Raw genomic sequence first — 17,568 nt, 5'->3', positions numbered from 1 at the left:
ATAAAGTGCTTGTGTAGAGAATTAGTTCATTATATATGTGTGTTCAGATGTTACTCCTGGGATCTGTTGTAGCCATTCTTCCAACTTAGATGTCATTGCTCCAGGTGCTCCTATCACCACTGGAATCACTGATGCCTTCACCTTCCACATCTTCTCCAGTTCTCCTCTGAGGCCATGGTATTTCTCCAGCTTCTCATATTCCTTCTTTCTGATCTTGATGTCACTTGGCACTGCCACATCTATTATCATTGTGGTCTTCTGATCCTTGTCTACTATCACAATGTCTGGTTGGTTAGCCAACACCAGCTTATCCATCTGGATCTTGAAGTCTCACAGGATTTTAGCCCTTTCTTTCTCCACCACTTTCTCTAGGGTCTTGCACCTGGACTTAGGGGGACTTGGCCCATATTCTTCACAGATGTTCCTGTATACAATTCCTGCTACTTGGTTGTGGCGTTCAGTATACGCTGTTCCTGCTTGCATTTTGCCACTATGTGTTGGGCGGTTTCTGAGGTTTCTTTGCATAGTCTGCACCTTGGATCTTGTCTTGTGTGAGAGATTCCTGTTTCTATGGATCTAGTACTTAGTGCTTGCTCTTGTGCTGCTATGATTACTGCCTCTGTGCTGTCTCGGAGTCCAGCATTCTACAACCATTGGTAGGATTTCTCCATGACAGCCAACTCCATTATCTGTTGATGGTATGTCCCATGCAGCGGCTTGTCTTGCCATGGCGCTTCATGTTCCGGTTCTTCCTTCCAGATCTGTTGTTGCTGCCGTATAGTCCATATGCAGCTCTGGCAAACTAAAGAGACCACTTTCAAATGTTCAGTTTGTCTGATTTTTCTCTTTATAGGTATATTTGCAAACAAAATGTAAAGTCTTCTTATAGTCTATAAACTTTTGACAATGTTCCCGAATTTCCAAGCAATAAATCTTAGTGTTTTTTTTTTTTTTTTTTTTTTTCTGAGAAAGAAAAATGGTCAAATTAAAAAAAAAAAAACCAGTGCATTCAGACCTCAAATAATGCAAAGAAAACAAGTCATAATCATTTAGACACAACAATACTAAAGTTTTAACTCGGGAAGAGTTCAGAAATCAATATTTTGTGTAATAACCATGATTTTTTAAAACAACTTACATGCGTCTTGGCATGCTTGCCACCAGTCTTTGACACTGCTTCTGGTGCAAAAATGTAAGCAGTTCTTCTTTGATGGCTTGTGACTATCCATCATCCTCTTGATTACATTCCAGAGGTTTTCAATGGGGTTCAGGTCTGGAGAATGGGCTGCCCATGACAGGATTTTGATGTGGTGGTCTCTCTATTTTTGCCAGAGCTGTATATGGACTATACTGGATAACCAAAATCCATATATAAACATGATTGATACTTTTCGTGCGTTCGTTTTCCTGATCTACAACAACAAAAAAAAAAATTCCCATCTCCTTTCCCCCTTTTATTTTAGGGATTCAACAGGGGATAGGTTTGACAGCAATATATTAAGACCTTCATGGCTTGGATCGCACTGGGTAGTCGATACTTCAATATTCCAATCAGTGTCTCTGTTCCTGTCTTGCAAATGCGCTCAAAAGTATATATTTAAATCCACCATATGGTTGCAGAAATAAGGGCCTTTTTTAGTTCTGATTTCCATGGTTTTAAAAGGGCTGTCCACTACTAGGACAATCCCTTGTTAAACGAAATGGTATACCCCAATAAAATAATAAAGCCTATATTCACCTCCTGTGCCAGCTCTGTTCCAGTGGTGTCGGCACTCGTGGTCCTGGAGCTATGATACCGCAGAATGACACGTGATGCCCGGCGCCCAATAAGCGCTGGCGTCACTGTCTTGGCTTTCCGACAAACTGAACATGAAGAGGAAGTCCGGGCAACAGCTGATCCTTAGCTTCCACTTCATGTTCAGTTCATACGAAGGCAAAAACAGCGACACCAGTACTGATTGGGCGCCAGTATCAGGTGTCACAACATCGCATTATAGCCCCGGGGAAGTGAGTGTCAACACTGCGGGAAAGTTATCCGGCACTGGCGTATATGGTTTATTATTTACCGGGGACGAACATTTAGGTTATGAAGGGGTTGTCCTAGTAGTGGACAACACCTTTAACATGGGGTTGTTGCTTATGGGGATTCTCTGTGGGTTTGTCTTCAGACTGGATTATTAACACTGAATAAAAAAGCCCATAACTCTGGAACTACATAGTCACTTAAACAAAAGAAAATATTATTAAGGAGGATCAGGAATACAAATAAAGCAGAAAGTGGCCACTTTTGACCTGGTGAGGGTTCCTCTTGGCAGGGGTCTCACATATTCATCTCCTCAATCACCATCACACATTGCTGTGAATAAAAAAACCAAGTGAACATGGACTTCTCTCTCCATGTACTTTTATGCAGCTGTGATGATTGTCTTTTACTTTATAAACTATCAAATAGCATTATTTAAATTAAAAGTCTACCACAACTGATTAGAAAAAATGGTTATGTCTCGAAGTAAATGAAACCTAGCAAATCACTAAATTCTAATTTACTAATGTATTAACAGTGTCTTTAATTACTGTTGTGTTTATCGCATACGATCTATAAAATATGGAGTTACAAAGCTCTGTATGGAAACAGTTTGTTCAGGCAGACCTTTTTATAGCAATATGTGGGTTGTTTTTATGCTACTGTACATCATTCATAATTACTTTTTGTAGTACGTGTTCTATCCTTGCCAATTAATTTTCTTAAATGTTTTATTTTTTTAAAGGTTGAAACAGAAAGCGATGCAAGAGCAAAAAAATTCCTCTCTCTGAACATTGCCCAGTCTCGCCTCTTTGATGGCAGTGTTGAGTTTTCCAATGTAGCAGCCACAGAAGAGAGAATAAAAGAATCGGAAGCATCAAATCCTGATATGAAACAAAATTTGGATGAAAGTCGTGGGTCATCTGCAAAAGAGTATTCTTCCACTCATGATAAAGCAGAGGAACTCCATGATGAAGCATGTTTAGTAAATGAACCCGCATCTGCTCCTGCCAGCTCGTTTGAATTAGATACGACTTCAATAATTTATTCAATTAAAAACCTTGACATAAATGACAGCAGTGAAAGTACAATGGAGTGTGAAGAGCATGTTCATAAAGACAAGTTAGCTGAAACCCAAAAGCTCCTGCTTATGTCTCAGACACCGTCCGATATGGAAAAGACACAAAGCAGCTCATGTTCAGTGGGGACTGTAAATGAGACTGTTAACCTGTCTGGGTCTGGTTCAGTTGTCAAAGAAATGCAAATTGATGTTGTACCTAAAAAATCTGAATCTCCTGCGTGTCAAAATATTGTAAATGAATGTGTAAGTTTAGGAACAAGCAGAGGTATGCTAGAAGGAGAATCTGATGTCAGTGACTCCAATGACACTGCTCTACATTTAAATATTACAAGTTCTTTCAGTGATCAGTTAATGAAAAGATACAATGAAATGGATTCTGTACAATCAACTGTAGAAAAACAGCAGCATGACCCCACCAGAGATGCCAGTCAAAGTGTGAAACCAATCAGAAGTGATAAAGATTCGACAAATAGCAGCAGGAGTTCAAGTAGTAATAAAAAAGAAATCTTGTCGAAATTAAAACGTATATGTTTGGGGTCCATAGCTAGCCATCAGGTTAGTTCTAATTTTGAAAATGTCTTGTCTGAAGATGAAAAGAGCATTAATGGCTTCACAAGTGAAAAAAATGAAGTCATAGATGAGGCAAAAAGTGTACTTCCCCTTGATGAACATATAAACACTTTAAAGAATCTTGAGGTTATAGTTGAAGAACCTGCAATGGAAAATTGTAATATTGAGCCTGAAAAACCTGTAATGGAGAATTGCAATGTTGATAAAGAACCTGCAGTAGAGAATTACAATGTTGAGGCTGAAAAACCTGTAGTGGAGAAGTTCAGTGTTGAGGCTGAAGAACCTGCAGTGGAGAATTGCGATGTTGAGGCTGAAGAACCTGCAGTGGAGAATTGCGATGTTGAGGCTGAAGAACCTGCAATGGAGAATTGCGATGTTGAGGCTGAAGAACCTGCAATGGAGAGTTGCGATGTTGAGGCTGAAGAACCTGTAATGGAGAGTTGCGATGTTGAGGCTGAAGAACCTGCAGTGGAAAACTGTGATGTTCAAACAGAAGAACCTGCAGTGGAGAATTGCAGTGTTGAGGCTGAACAACCTGCATTGGAGAATTGCGATGTTGAGACAGAAGAACCTGCAATAGAGAATCGCAGTGCTGAGGCTGAAGACCCTGCAGTGGAGAATTGCGATGTTGAGACACAAGAACCTGCAATGGAGAATTGCAGTGTTGAGGCTGAAGACCCTACAGTGGAGAATTGCAGTGTTGAGGCTGAAGACCCTACAGTGGAGAATTGCAGTGTTGAGGCTGAAGAACCTGCAATGGAGAATTGTGATGTTGCGGCTGAAGAACCTGCAGTGGACAATTGCTGTGTTGAGGCTGAAGAACCTGCAGTGGAGAATTACAATATTGAGGCTGAAGAACCTGCAGTGGAGAATTGCAATATTGAGGCTGAAGAATTTACAATTGAGAATTGTGCTGTAGTAGAAGAAACTATAATAGAGAATTGCGATGTAATATCAGACGAACCTGTAATAGATAGATCATCACAAGCAGAATTGGTAAATGAAAACTTTGTTGAACCAGAGTTCCTTGAAGAAGTGATGCCTCTTCAAGATAACTGCTTAATATCGCCGTCTTTTGAAGATGTATCTGACTGTATTGAGCAGGATCCATCTCCAGAACTTCCTGATATTTGTTTCATAGTAAATACAGGAAGTATAAGCAAAGAACAGTATGATCGCTGGTCTGAAACTTCTGATGACGATATTGAATATATAAGTTCATATACAGAACCTCTCTCACATAAAAAAGATTTCCAAGAAGATATTCCGGAGCCTCCCTGTGTAATACAAGAGGAAGAGCAACATCTTCAGGAACTGACTCCCGCAACGAGGACAAAAATATCCTTTAGAAAGCACTCTGGATCAAATAGGGGTCTATATGAAAGTGATGAAAATATGTCACGCCATCTAAAGGATCGTGAATACAACAGCAAGACAAATCATGAGAATGTTACTGTAACTAGAAATATGAAAGACTTTGAATGTGCTACAAGGACAATCTGCAGAGAGATTTCTAGTTCTGACTTGGACCACGTCTTCACAGATAACAGAACAGTGTCAGATGATCTTACTCAGAACACTCTTGACGTGGAAAATGTACGGTTTAGTTGTAATTTAAAGGAGATTTTACGAAAGTCGTCGAAAGATAAGTACATATATGGATCTCGTTTTCAGACTATGTTCGACTCCAGGAGGATTACTAGCTGTTCACATTCTAGCATGAAGTGTAGAAATCCTCTTCTTATCACTGTGCGTTGCCCATACCGCAGAACAGACTTTAGGAGGCATGATGCCAGACACTCATACACATACAATAGTTCACCCTACTATGAGGATGAATTATGGGATGAACCGGTTACCTATTCAAAGACTATAAGAAAAGTTAGAACTCAAAGATATTCTCCCTTTCACTTTAGTCGATTAAGGTATGAAACTCCATTGGACAAATCAAATTCTGACATCTCTGTCATCCTTAATGAGTGTGTACAATCCAATCACTTAAACTTAAGTAGTATTGGCTTGGGTAGCGCTGCGGTAGATAGAACTTCAGCCAGTCAGCTGGCCGATGAGGGCAGCCAGCATGCAAGAACATCTGTACCAGCTTCCTACAAATCCCAGTCTGCTAATAATATTATATCAAACCTGTGTACAAGTCTGCACTCAAGGTTACAAAATGTTGCAAGAGAGACTGAGCAAAAAATGTCTTTTTACATATACAAGACCGATGATGGGGAGTTCATCTCATCAGCTAAGGTAATTATATGATTTGTATTTTTTTTATCATAAGCATAATGGTGAATTGGAGGGATTAATACAGAGTTTGTTTTGAGAGATGAACTGTGATGAAACCAAAAGAAATCTTTTCTTTCACAGGGCTTACTAGTAAAGGACGGTCATATTCCCATTGATCCATGGGACTTCTTGAACAATGAACAATGCGAATATAATCAGCTTTTAGTCATCATAAAAAATGAAGATGTAGTTTCTTGCATAAACAAGGTAAGTACAGGGTCCAAGCACCAAAGTATTTTTCCATATAGGCACTTTCTCGTTCGCCTTATTGGGGGACACAGAGACCATGGGTGTACGCTGCTGCCATTAGGAGGCTGACACTATGCACAAAAAAAAAGGTTAGCTCCTCCTCCGCAGTGTACACCCCACCGACCGGCAGGGAACTCCTCAGTTTAGCTTAGTGTCAGTAGGAGGTGGACACGGGTCTTTCATTAGACCCTTATCTACCTCGATGTGCGTCATTCCCTTTCAGGTTCTGGAGGGATACAGTGTGAATAGTCACAACTGTACTCCCACAAAGAGGCTATGAGTACAGCGTGTACTGCCACCCTGTATCCTCATAGCTCTCCACAGCGGGACCAAGAGCTCAGCACGGGTGCGTGCCAGCGATCCAGATGGTCCTCGCTCCCCGTCCCCCACCCACTCGCCCACCAGACCCTGTCGGTTTGGATGAGACGCGGCCACAACAAGAGACGGATCAGACAGCGTGGGATAATGAGGTACCTTTATTGAATACAAGACGGAGGTAAGTATGGGGGCCGAGTCGCGTCCTCCTCATCCCTAGATGGGCATCTCGGCGGCTCCAATATTGTTCAAAGCTGCCACTGCGGCCGCCACAATTACTCCTTGCCCTGGCATCAGTAGGGGTCTTGCCCAGCGTTTTCCCCCGCCTTTAGTCCTTGGCGCAGCAGATATCAGCGACGTTCTGCTGAACGGTTGCCGCGGCAGCGCTGCGGGACCTCCGCGCCGCCCCGCGCTGACAGGCGGCCGCCACTATTAATTTAGGCCCCGGCTTCATCTCGGGCCTTCTTCTGCGTCGCGGCCACGCCCCCCGCCCCTTTCTCCTAAGCGGGCTTCTCTCCCGCCCGTTCTAGGCCCGCCCACCGCTCTCTTTGATTCTAGCCTGTTCTTGGCCAGCGGGCGGTGCCTTCCTTCAGCTTCGGCGGCTAGCTCTGCCCATCTTCCTCTGAAAGCACACGTTCCTCCTGCTCCTCTCAGGCGGCCGCCATCTTCGCAGCCTGTCAGTCGGACACCGCTCTCCGCAGCCTGTCAGTCGGACACCGCTCTCCGCAGCCTGTCAGTCGGACACCGCTCTCCGCAGCCTGTCAGCCGGACACCGCTCTCCGCAGCCTGTCAGCCGGACACCGCTCTCCGCAGCCTGTCAGCCGGACACCGCTCTCCGCAGCCTGTCAGCCGGACACCGCTCTCCGCAGCCTGTCAGCCGGACACCGCTCTCCGCAGCCTGTCAGCCGGACACCGCTCTCCGCAGCCTGTCAGCCGGACACCGCTCTCCGCAGCCTGTCAGCCGGACACCGCTCTCCGCAGCCTGTCAGCCGGACACCGCTCTCCGCAGCCTGTCAGCCGGACACCGCTCTCCGCAGCCTGTCAGCCGGACACCGCTCTCCGCAGCCTGTCAGCCGGACACCGCTCTCCGCAGCCTGTCGGCCGGACACCGCTCTCCGCAGCCTGTCGGCCGGACACCGCTCTCCGCAGCCTGTCGGCCGGACACCGCTCTCCGCAGCCTGTCGGCCGGACACCGCTCTCCGCAGCCTGTCGGCCGGACACCGCTCTCCGCAGCCTGTCGGCCGGACACCGCTCTCCGCAGCCTGTCGGCCGGACACCGCTCTCCGCAGCCTGTCGGCCGGACACCGCTCTCCGCAGCCTGTCGGCCGGACACCGCTCTCCGCAGCCTGTCGGCCGGACACCGCTCTCCGCAGCCTGTCGGCCGGACACCGCTCTCCGCAGCCTGTCGGCCGGACACCGCTCTCCGCAGCCTGTCGGCCGGACACCGCTCTCCGCAGCCTGTCGGCCGGACACCGCTCTCCGCAGCCTGTCGGCCGGACACCGCTCTCCGCAGCCTGTCGGCCGGACACCGCTCTCCGCAGCCTGTCGGCCGGACACCGCTCTCCGCAGCCTGTCGGCCGGACACCGCTCTCCGCAGCCTGTCGGCCGGACACCGCTCTCCGCAGCCTGTCGGCCGGACACCGCTCTCCGCAGCCTGTCGGCCGGACACCGCTCTCCGCAGCCTGTCGGCCGGACACCGCTCTCCGCAGCCTGTCGGCCGGACACCGCTCTCCGCAGCCTGTCGGCCGGACACCGCTCTCCGCAGCCTGTCGGCCGGACACCGCTCTCCGCAGCCTGTCGGCCGGACACCGCTCTCCGCAGCCTGTCGGCCGGACACCGCTCTCCGCAGCCTGTCGGCCGGACACCGCTCTCCGCAGCCTGTCGGCCGGACACCGCTCTCCGCAGCCTGTCGGCCGGACACCGCTCTCCGCAGCCTGTCGGCCGGACACCGCTCTCCGCAGCCTGTCGGCCGGACACCGCTCTCCGCAGCCTGTCGGCCGGACACCGCTCTCCGCAGCCTGTCGGCCGGACACCGCTCTCCGCAGCCTGTCGGCCGGACACCGCTCTCCGCAGCCTGTCGGCCGGACACCGCTCTCCGCAGCCTGTCGGCCGGACACCGCTCTCCGCAGCCTGTCAGCCGGACACCGCTCTCCGCAGCCTGTCAGCCGGACACCGCTCTCCGCAGCCTGTCAGCCGGACACCGCTCTCCGCAGCCTGTCAGCCGGACACCGCTCTCCGCAGCCTGTCAGCCGGACACCGCTCTCCGCAGCCTGTCAGCCGGACACCGCTCTCCGCAGCCTGTCAGCCGGACACCGCTCTCCGCAGCCTGTCAGCCGGACACCGCTCTCCGCAGCCTGTCAGCCGGACACCGCTCTCCGCAGCCTGTCAGCCGGACACCGCTCTCCGCAGCCTGTCAGCCGGACACCGCTCTCCGCAGCCTGTCAGCCGGACACCGCTCTCCGCAGCCTGTCAGCCGGACACCGCTCTCCGCAGCCTGTCAGCCGGACACCGCTCTCCGCAGCCTGTCAGCCGGACACCGCTCTCCGCAGCCTGTCAGCCGGACACCGCTCTCCGCAGCCTGTCAGCCGGACACCGCTCTCCGCAGCCTGTCAGCCGGACACCGCTCTCCGCAGCCTGTCAGCCGGACACCGCTCTCCGCAGCCTGTCAGCCGGACACCGCTCTCCGCAGCCTGTCAGCCGGACACCGCTCTCCGCAGCCTGTCAGCCGGACACCGCTCTCCGCAGCCTGTCAGCCGGACACCGCTCTCCGCAGCCTGTCAGCCGGACACCGCTCTCCGCAGCCTGTCAGCCGGACACCGCTCTCCGCAGCCTGTCAGCCGGACACCGCTCTCCGCAGCCTGTCAGCCGGACACCGCTCTCCGCAGCCTGTCAGCCGGACACCGCTCTCCGCAGCCTGTCAGCCGGACACCGCTCTCCGCAGCCTGTCAGCCGGACACCGCTCTCCGCAGCCTGTCAGCCGGACACCGCTCTCCGCAGCCTGTCAGCCGGACACCGCTCTCCGCAGCCTGTCAGCCGGACACCGCTCTCCGCAGCCTGTCAGCCGGACACCGCTCTCCGCAGCCTGTCAGCCGGACACCGCTCTCCGCAGCCTGTCAGCCGGACACCGCTCTCCGCAGCCTGTCAGCCGGACACCGCTCTCCGCAGCCTGTCAGCCGGACACCGCTCTCCGCAGCCTGTCAGCCGGACACCGCTCTCCGCAGCCTGTCAGCCGGACACCGCTCTCCGCAGCCTGTCAGCCGGACACCGCTCTCCGCAGCCTGTCAGCCGGACACCCGTCCTTGATAGGTTGCCCCTGGACACTTCTGCAGGGTCCAGCAGGTCACATGATGCTCCATCTGAGCCAGCCAGCAGAAGCCGCAAAAGGTCCAGACAGGACCTCCGGCCGGGATCCTCTCCTGGCCTCACATCCCCACATAGTCCTTCCCAGCAGTCGCCCTCCCATGCCTCCTCACCCGAGTCAGGTGAAGCGCTTTCGGATGTGTCATCCGAAGAGATCTTAATGCTGGATTCGGACCAGGACGCGTATATGAAGGTTACGGTACAGAACTTCATTGCTGCGATTAAACACACCTTCGAAATCTCAGACTCCCCTGCGAAATCCTCAGAACAGAAGGTTTCGTTCAGACGGGCAGAAACACCTTCCAGGATCTTTGCTTCCCAATCCGAGTTCGGCAGCATCCTTACCAGGGAAAGAGAAAATCCAACCAGGCGCTCTCAAAGAGGGAAGCGCCTCGGCGTGCTGTACCCGTTTGCCAAGGAGCTCACCGACAACTGGTCCGCTTCCCCCTCGGTAGACGCACCTGTGTCCAGACTTTCTGACAACACGGTCCTCCCGATTTCAGGTGTGGTGTCACTTAAGGATTCTAATGTTAGAATTATAGAATCTTTAGCAAAGTCAACATTCGAAGCGGCTACAGCAGCGCTAAGCCCAGCCTTCGCTTCATCTTGGGTAGCGAAGGCCATAGCCACTTGGGCAGAGGAACTCCGCAAGGGCATCCTAGATAAAGCCCAACCAGAGCAATTGGCCGAACTGGCCAACCAGATCTCTCATGCAGGGGATTATCTGCTCTCTGCCTCCTTGGATGCCGCGTCTTGCGCAGTTCAGGCGTCAAGCAACGTGGTAGCAATCCGACGTTCAATTTGTCTCAAGGCTTGGCAGGCGGATTTGGCTTCAAAAAAGTCCCTTACCAATCTGCCTTTTCAGGGAGCGCGTCTCTTCGGATCCCAGCTGGACCAGATTATTAAGGACGCCGCTGGAGGCACGAGTTTCCTCCTCCCTCAGTCCAAGCCTCGCAGACCTCCGTTAAGACGTCAGTTTTGGCCCTTTCGGACTTTCCGCCGCTTCAATGCGGCAGGCAACTTCTCTAACCAACAGAGACCGCAGGCATGCCAGGATAGAGAAAAGGTGTCCTTCAGACCCATTCCCTCCTGGCGATCTCACAACTCCCAGGGCAGATCCTCCAGATCTGGACGGTCCATATCAGCATGACTATCAACGAACTCTCGAGGGTCCTTCCCAATTAGGAGGTCGACTCCCTTTCTTCAGAGACGTCTGACTTGCCCCAGTAGAGGACGCTTGGGTCAGGGAGGTTGTATCATCAGGATACAAGATAGAGTTCGTTTCTCGTCCCCGGGATCGTTTCTTCGAGTCCCGACCTCCAAAAGATCCCGCCTTAGTTCCGGGGTTCTTTGCGCCCATCGCCTATCTCCTCAATTCCGGAGTGATAGTGCCCGTTCCCGAATCAGAACGTTTCACATGGTTTTATTCAAACCTGTTCGTGGTACCGAAAAAAGGCGGTACAGTTCGCCCCATCTTGGACCTCAAGTTGCTCAACAAGAGAGTCCGACTGCGTCATTTCCGAATGGAGTCTCTTCGGTCGGTAATCGCTTCCATGGAAACGCAGGAGTTCATGTGTTCAATAGACATCCAAGATGCCTATCTACACGTTCCCATATTCTCCGGCCCTCAGAAATTCCTGCGATTCGCCAGGAACATTACCAGTTTGTTGCACTGCCGATCGGTCTCGCCTCCGCACCCAGAGTGTTTACAAAGATCATGGCGGCGTTGATGGCCTTGTTGAGAATCAGAAGTCTCGTTCTTTTTCCGTACCTCGACGACATTCTGATCACAGCTCCGTCCTTTCATCAAGCTCACCAAAGTAATACCATCGTCCTCGACACCCTGTCCAATTTCGGGTGGCTCATCAATAAAAAGAAGTCCTGCCTTGTTCCGACACAATGTCTTGTGTTTCTGGGTCTATTGTTCGACACTCATCGATCAAGGGTTTTTCTCCCACAAGAAAAGATTTGCTCCCTGCAGCGGGACGTACGATCGCTACAGATCTTACGACTTCCATCTCTCCGGACAATAATGAAAGTCTTAGGAAAGATGGTGGCGGCGACAGAGGCGGTTCCCTTTGCCCAATTTCACACCAGACCTCTCCAACACGCCATCCTGTCTCGGTGGAACAGGTCTGTTTTTTTCTCTGGACCGCCCAGTTCGTCTTTCATACCGGGTCAAGCAGTCCCTCAATTGGTGGCTGACTTCTCCACTCATCTCCCTAGGACGGTCTTTCCTCCCCATTCACTGGCAGATTGTGACGACGGATGCCAGCCTCCTCGGCTGGGGAGCAGTGTTCCGCGATCACACTGTTTAGGGTCGGTGGTCGACGCAGGAGTCAGCCCTGCCGATCAACGTTCTCGAGATACGAGCGATTTATCTGTCTCTCGTTCACTGGGAGAGACTTCTCAGGGGCCTGCCTATCCAGATTCAGACAGACAATGCCACAGCGGTGGCATATGTCAACCGCCAAGGGGGGGGACACGGAGTGTCTCAGCCCTGGCAGAGGTGTCCAAGATTCTTCATTGGGCAGAGGTTTCAGTCCCGGCTATATCCGCGGTGCACATTCCCGGTGTGGACAACTGAACCGCCGATTTTCTCAGCCGCGAGGGTCTTGCGGCGGGAGAGTGGTCCCTACATCCGGAGGTATTTCTTCAGCTTTGCCGTCGTTGGGGAACCCCGGACGTAGATCTGCTAGCTTCTCCCCTCAACAGGAAAGTCCCACAGTTTGTATCCAGGGCTCGAGATCCCCTCGCAGTGGGCGCTGACGCTCTGGCCATTCCTTGGTCGCAGTTCGAGCTCCCCTACCTGTTCCCTCCCCTGCCTCTTCTTCCCAGGCTGTTGAAGGAAATCAAGGCGGAAGGAATTCCAGTCATCCTCATCGCCCCGAATTGGCCAAGAAGGTCTTGGTTCGCGGACGTCGTTAACCTTCTCGCGGACGCCCCCTGGAAGCTTCCAGACAGGGCAGATCTGCTGTCTCAAGGTTCGATTTGCCACCCCAATTCTCGGCCTCTCAATTTAATGGCGTGGCTGTTGAGACCGAGGTTTTGAAACGATCAGGCTTTTCAGATCAAGTTATTCAGACCATGATCCGGGCCAGAAAGCCATTGTCTTCCAAAATTTATTACCGTACTTGGAAGGCCTATTTCACTTGGTGCGAGGCCAACGACATTCCGCCCATGCGTTTTTCGCTCCCTTCTGTCCTGGCGTTTCTTCAGGCAGGGCTTGATGCAGGCCTTGCCCTCAGTTCTTTAAAAGGTCACGTTTCGGCGCTGTCCGTTTTATTTCAGAAGACGTTGGCCTCCCGTCCTCAGGTCAAAACCTTCCTTCAAGGTGTGGCTCATGCAGCTCCTCCGTACCGAGCGCCCGTAGATCCTTGGGATCTTAATTTGGTTCTCGAGGTTCTGCAAGGTCCTCCCTTTGAACCTCTCAGGGAAGTTTCCCTATCTCTCCTTTCATGGAAAGTAGCCTTCCTAGTAACCATCACCTCCATCCGGCGCGTGTCGGAATTGGCGGCCCTCTCTTGCCGCTCTCCTGTCTTGGTACTCTACCAGGACAAGGTAGTTCTGCGGTCTCCGCCCTCTTTCCTTCCTAAGGTGGTGTCAGCTTTCCACCTGAATGAGGACATTGTTCTCACGTCATTTTGTCCGGGTCCAGCTCACCCCCGGGAGCGGTCCTTGAACAAGCTGGACTTGGTCAGGGCGATGAAGGTCTACCTAGCTAGGACGACCCCTTTGCGGAAGACAGACTCTCTCTTCGTCATTCCAGATGGGGCGCGGAAAGGTCACCCGGCTTCCAAAGCTACTATTGCTTGCTGGATCAGATCGGCAATTTTGGAGGCCTTCCGGGTTAAGCATCGAGCGCACTCTACCCGGGCAGTGGGTGCTTCCTGGGCAGTACGCCACAGAGCCTCCGCGCTGCAGCTTTGCAAAGCTGCATCCTGGTCATCGGTTCACACGTTTGTGAAAATTCTACAGAGTCCACACCTACGCTTCGGCAGACGCCAGCCTAGGTAGAAGGATTCTGCAGGCAGCGGTGGTGAGTCCACTGGCCTGATGGAAGTTTTTTCCCACCCCAGGGACTGCTTTGGGATGTCCCATGGTCTCTGTGTCCCCCAATAAGGCGAACGAGAAAACAGGATTTTTGGGTTGCTTACCGTAAAATCTGTTTCTCGGAGCCTTCATTGGGGGACACAGCACCCTCCCATGTTCTACAACTCCTATTCTTACTTTGGTTGATTGGTTACAGTTGAGTTGTTTGTTCTGTTTTCACTCTATTCTGTTACTTCTCCTACTGCTTTCTCACTAACTGAGGAGTTCCCTGCCGGTCAGTGGGGTGTACACTGCGGAGGAGGAGCTAACCTTTTTTTGTGCATAGTGTCAGCCTCCTAGTGGCAGCAGCGTACACCCATGGTCTCTGTGTCCCCCAATGAAGGCTCCGAGAAACAGATTTTACTGTAAGCAACCCAAAAATCCTGTTTTTCCTTCACCCAGCCACTTGCAATGAAATTTATACATCTATAATTGATATACCATTGTTACTGGGCTAAGTATTGCCTACATACTAAAAACACTATAAAATGATCAAGAGTACCAAATTTTCAATTATACAAAGATCATTACCACTACATAGTGAATATATAATATTACCATGGGGGTCATTCCATGTCAAGTGATCCAAATCTGAATTTATTTATTTATTACCCGATTCCTTGGGATTTTTTTTTTTTGTTAAAGTGCTACTTTAGTGAATTGCAAAAAAAGAAGAAACTTTTCCATTTTTATCTTCATTAGTTATTTTTTGAATTTTGGTGTTGTATGATACATTTTTATCATATATCGGGTTAGAAATAAGAGATGAAAGAGTCACTATTTTGTTTAGAGCACTACAGGCTTTAATTTGACATGTCACAAGATTGTTGATATTTTGTTTTTGAGCAGTCAAATTCAAAATTTAGATGCATAATTTTAATTTGATGTCTTTCTATGCAGCCGCAGCTCCAGTCCTGAGTGCCGGCGGTAGCGTCAGGTGTTGATGCGAGAGACTCGTGCGAGTTTCTCGCGTCACACACAGTAGTGTGATCCAGTCCTAACAATGGCTATTTCCTTTTTTCAGAGTACGTACAGTCTGTTATGTACTTCATTAGCATAATCTTTGGAGAGTACATTAGCCAGCCACCAGTGGCGATCATATTCAAAGGTCAAATAACCAGTCATGTCATTCTTTGCCAGTCTTGTGCATTTCATGGTCTTCACTGTTGTTGAATGAAAAAATCCTTGTTTTTATGTCTGTTTCAATGGAATGAAAGTGTCGTATTGCCGAGTCCCTTTAATGGATTCTGCTTCCTTTCACAGATGTTTTAACAAACTCCCCTTTTCTTCGTTGTCCTGGATTGTACAGTAGATGAACTGGATGTTAAAACTATTTTTCTCCCTCCAGTTGAAAAGTTGCATGGGTGTTAAGATTTGGTGTGAATATGGTCTTTGGCGGCTAGACAGGTGCAAAACATTTCACTATGCCTCCTAAACCATCACATACACCTTTGCCATGAGCTGTGACAAAGTGCTATTCAGCTTCCACTCCAAAATATTTATTGTGATGACAGAAATTTATAAAGCTTTTCTTGTTTTTATACTGTGCCAAAGAGCCATGAACTGAGACCTAGTAGACCTTGGTCAATCTTGGTTGGAATGTCCGTTTTTGTCACTGAAAACAATTTCTTTTGGAACAAATGAGCAGCTACTGAGTCCTAAAGTAAGCACTCGGATATCGTAACACTTTTGTGTTTTATTTCTCCATTCTCTTTGTAGTAGACCGCAAAAGGGTGGATTGTTGCTTTTTCATTGTTCCAATGAAATAACTGTGCCTCATCCTGAGCAACTAAGGAATAGTTCTCTGAAAAGTCTAAGGTTATTTCTGGCTCACACGGTCTAAAGTTTTCTTTGAGATGATTATAGTAGTCTGACTTTGACAAGCTATAAAGGAGTGTTTCTTAAGGACTGTCAGCTGCTCACAAAAACGTTCAACAGAGTTTTTTGTACTTTTTAGAGACTGTCAAAAGTACAGGATATCCACTGTTTAGAAGTTTTTTTATCTATCTTTTAACCTCGTTGAAATGAAATATTTCTTCTTTGAGAGCCATTACTGGAGGACATTTTTTTGCAAATGTTTAAGTTAGTTTGAACTCTTTTCTGCACACATTTGAGACAGACATACTTTGTAATCACCAGGTTGGACTCGCCAAACTGAATAACTTTCAGCTTACATCTTTCAATCATAAGCTTAATGTTCTAGTGTGCTGTACATACACATACTGAGAGTGAACCACTACTACCAGCCAGGACACTATTCTTAGGTCGCAGGTCAGCAAACTTGGAAATCCTATTTTTGCAGATTTTGAATTAATTTTTTTTTAATTCATAGATTTCTTTCAAATTGTCAAGAGCCAGCCTCTTTGAGATTTTCTTACCGCTCACTTGCAGTCTTTCGTGCCAGGCATAATTCGGCTCACTTTGTCGCTATTCTAAAAATCATGCACTTTATCCACTATAGCTTTATCTAATGCTCTGCCTGGCTTAGGATCAGGACAAGACAAGAAATGTTTTTTCTGTAACTAGAGATTTAGTTTTTCCAGCCATTCTGTTGCTAATGTTAAATTCATTTTCTATTCTCTTGCATGTCCAACTCTCTGGTAATGTAGTTAGTATCATGAACTGTTCACTTCAACAACCTGGGAAATGCGTTTTTTTTTTTTTTTGTTTTTTTTTTGCAATAGGTGATTCTTCGATGTTAGAAAGTGACTTATTCAAATACTCCATTGTTAAATCAGGATTTCTAAACTCCTCATCCATTTTCAAAGTTCCAGGTTCTTGCACATTTTCTGCCTGTATCGTATTTTTTTCTTTGGCAAGTTGCATTCTTTAACAGTCACAAGTTTTCTTGCCTGCTTTGATTGGATGCTTGATGCAAATCCATCATTCTTGTACTGGCCTAAGAATTCTTATTGTTAGTGTTTATTTTTTTCAAAAGGATTGCAACAGTATATACTAAAATCCATTCCATGTTTAGAAGTACCAGCCATTGCTGTGTGAGATAGAAATCAAACCGTTAATGTTGGGTAATAAAAATGGAGATTTTTCAGTACTGTATGCTCTTTAGCAGAAGTCCCCTACCTGTGGCTTAGGAGCCACGTGGGACTCACGGGCCCATGATGTGTGTCTCAATGCTGTCTACCAGCTTCGTGCATTAGCACCAGGTCTAGAAAACCGCTTTGGGAGAGTAGGCCTCCAGATGGTGACTTTGGTGAGTAGCCCCTCTTAGAAGTGCAAATCGGAAAGGGCGTAAGGTAGGAACCCCTGGATCTTGGTATTCTTCCCCAGTGTGATTTCTGTAGGCAAACTTTAGCTGTCAATATACCGGTAATTAGGGTTCTAGTTGTCACTACTGTGAGGGTGGCGAAAGCTGTGTGTTGCTCGCGAGCCTCGCTCTTAAAAGCTGAATGTGGCTCTCAAGATCAGAAAGGTTGGGGACCTCTGCTCTATAGTAACACAGTAATAAAAATCGTCATTTTCAGTACTCTACACTGTCAGTTAGATCCTACACTTTTTGAGCACAAGCTGAACAAATCTGAAATCAAGATTTTCAAATTGACATTGTTTATGTATTTTTTAAGCATGA

At 48.7% G+C, this 17,568-nt stretch overlaps 1 protein-coding gene across 7 annotated transcripts in view; it reads left to right on the top strand.

Annotated features, from left to right (window-relative positions):
* Nucleotides 1-17,568, top strand: part of TASOR2 (transcription activation suppressor family member 2) — a 176,921-nt gene that overhangs the window by 130,387 nt on the left and 28,966 nt on the right. For all 7 annotated transcript variants that reach the window (XM_073589069.1, XM_073589071.1, XM_073589070.1 and 4 more), the window contains 2 exons: nt 2,769-5,927; nt 6,048-6,173. In XM_073589069.1, coding sequence (XP_073445170.1) covers nt 2,769-5,927; nt 6,048-6,173 — 3,285 coding nt within the window. The remainder of the gene's footprint in view (nt 1-2,768; nt 5,928-6,047; nt 6,174-17,568) is intronic.

Source organism: Dendrobates tinctorius, unplaced genomic scaffold (assembly GCF_039654945.1).
Source record: "Dendrobates tinctorius isolate UK_male_01 unplaced genomic scaffold, ASM3965494v1 ptg000105l, whole genome shotgun sequence".
Classification (NCBI taxonomy): domain Eukaryota; kingdom Metazoa; phylum Chordata; class Amphibia; order Anura; family Dendrobatidae; genus Dendrobates; species Dendrobates tinctorius.
Note: the sequence above shows the minus strand (reverse complement) of the source record. Positions and strands in the feature narration are given on the sequence as shown.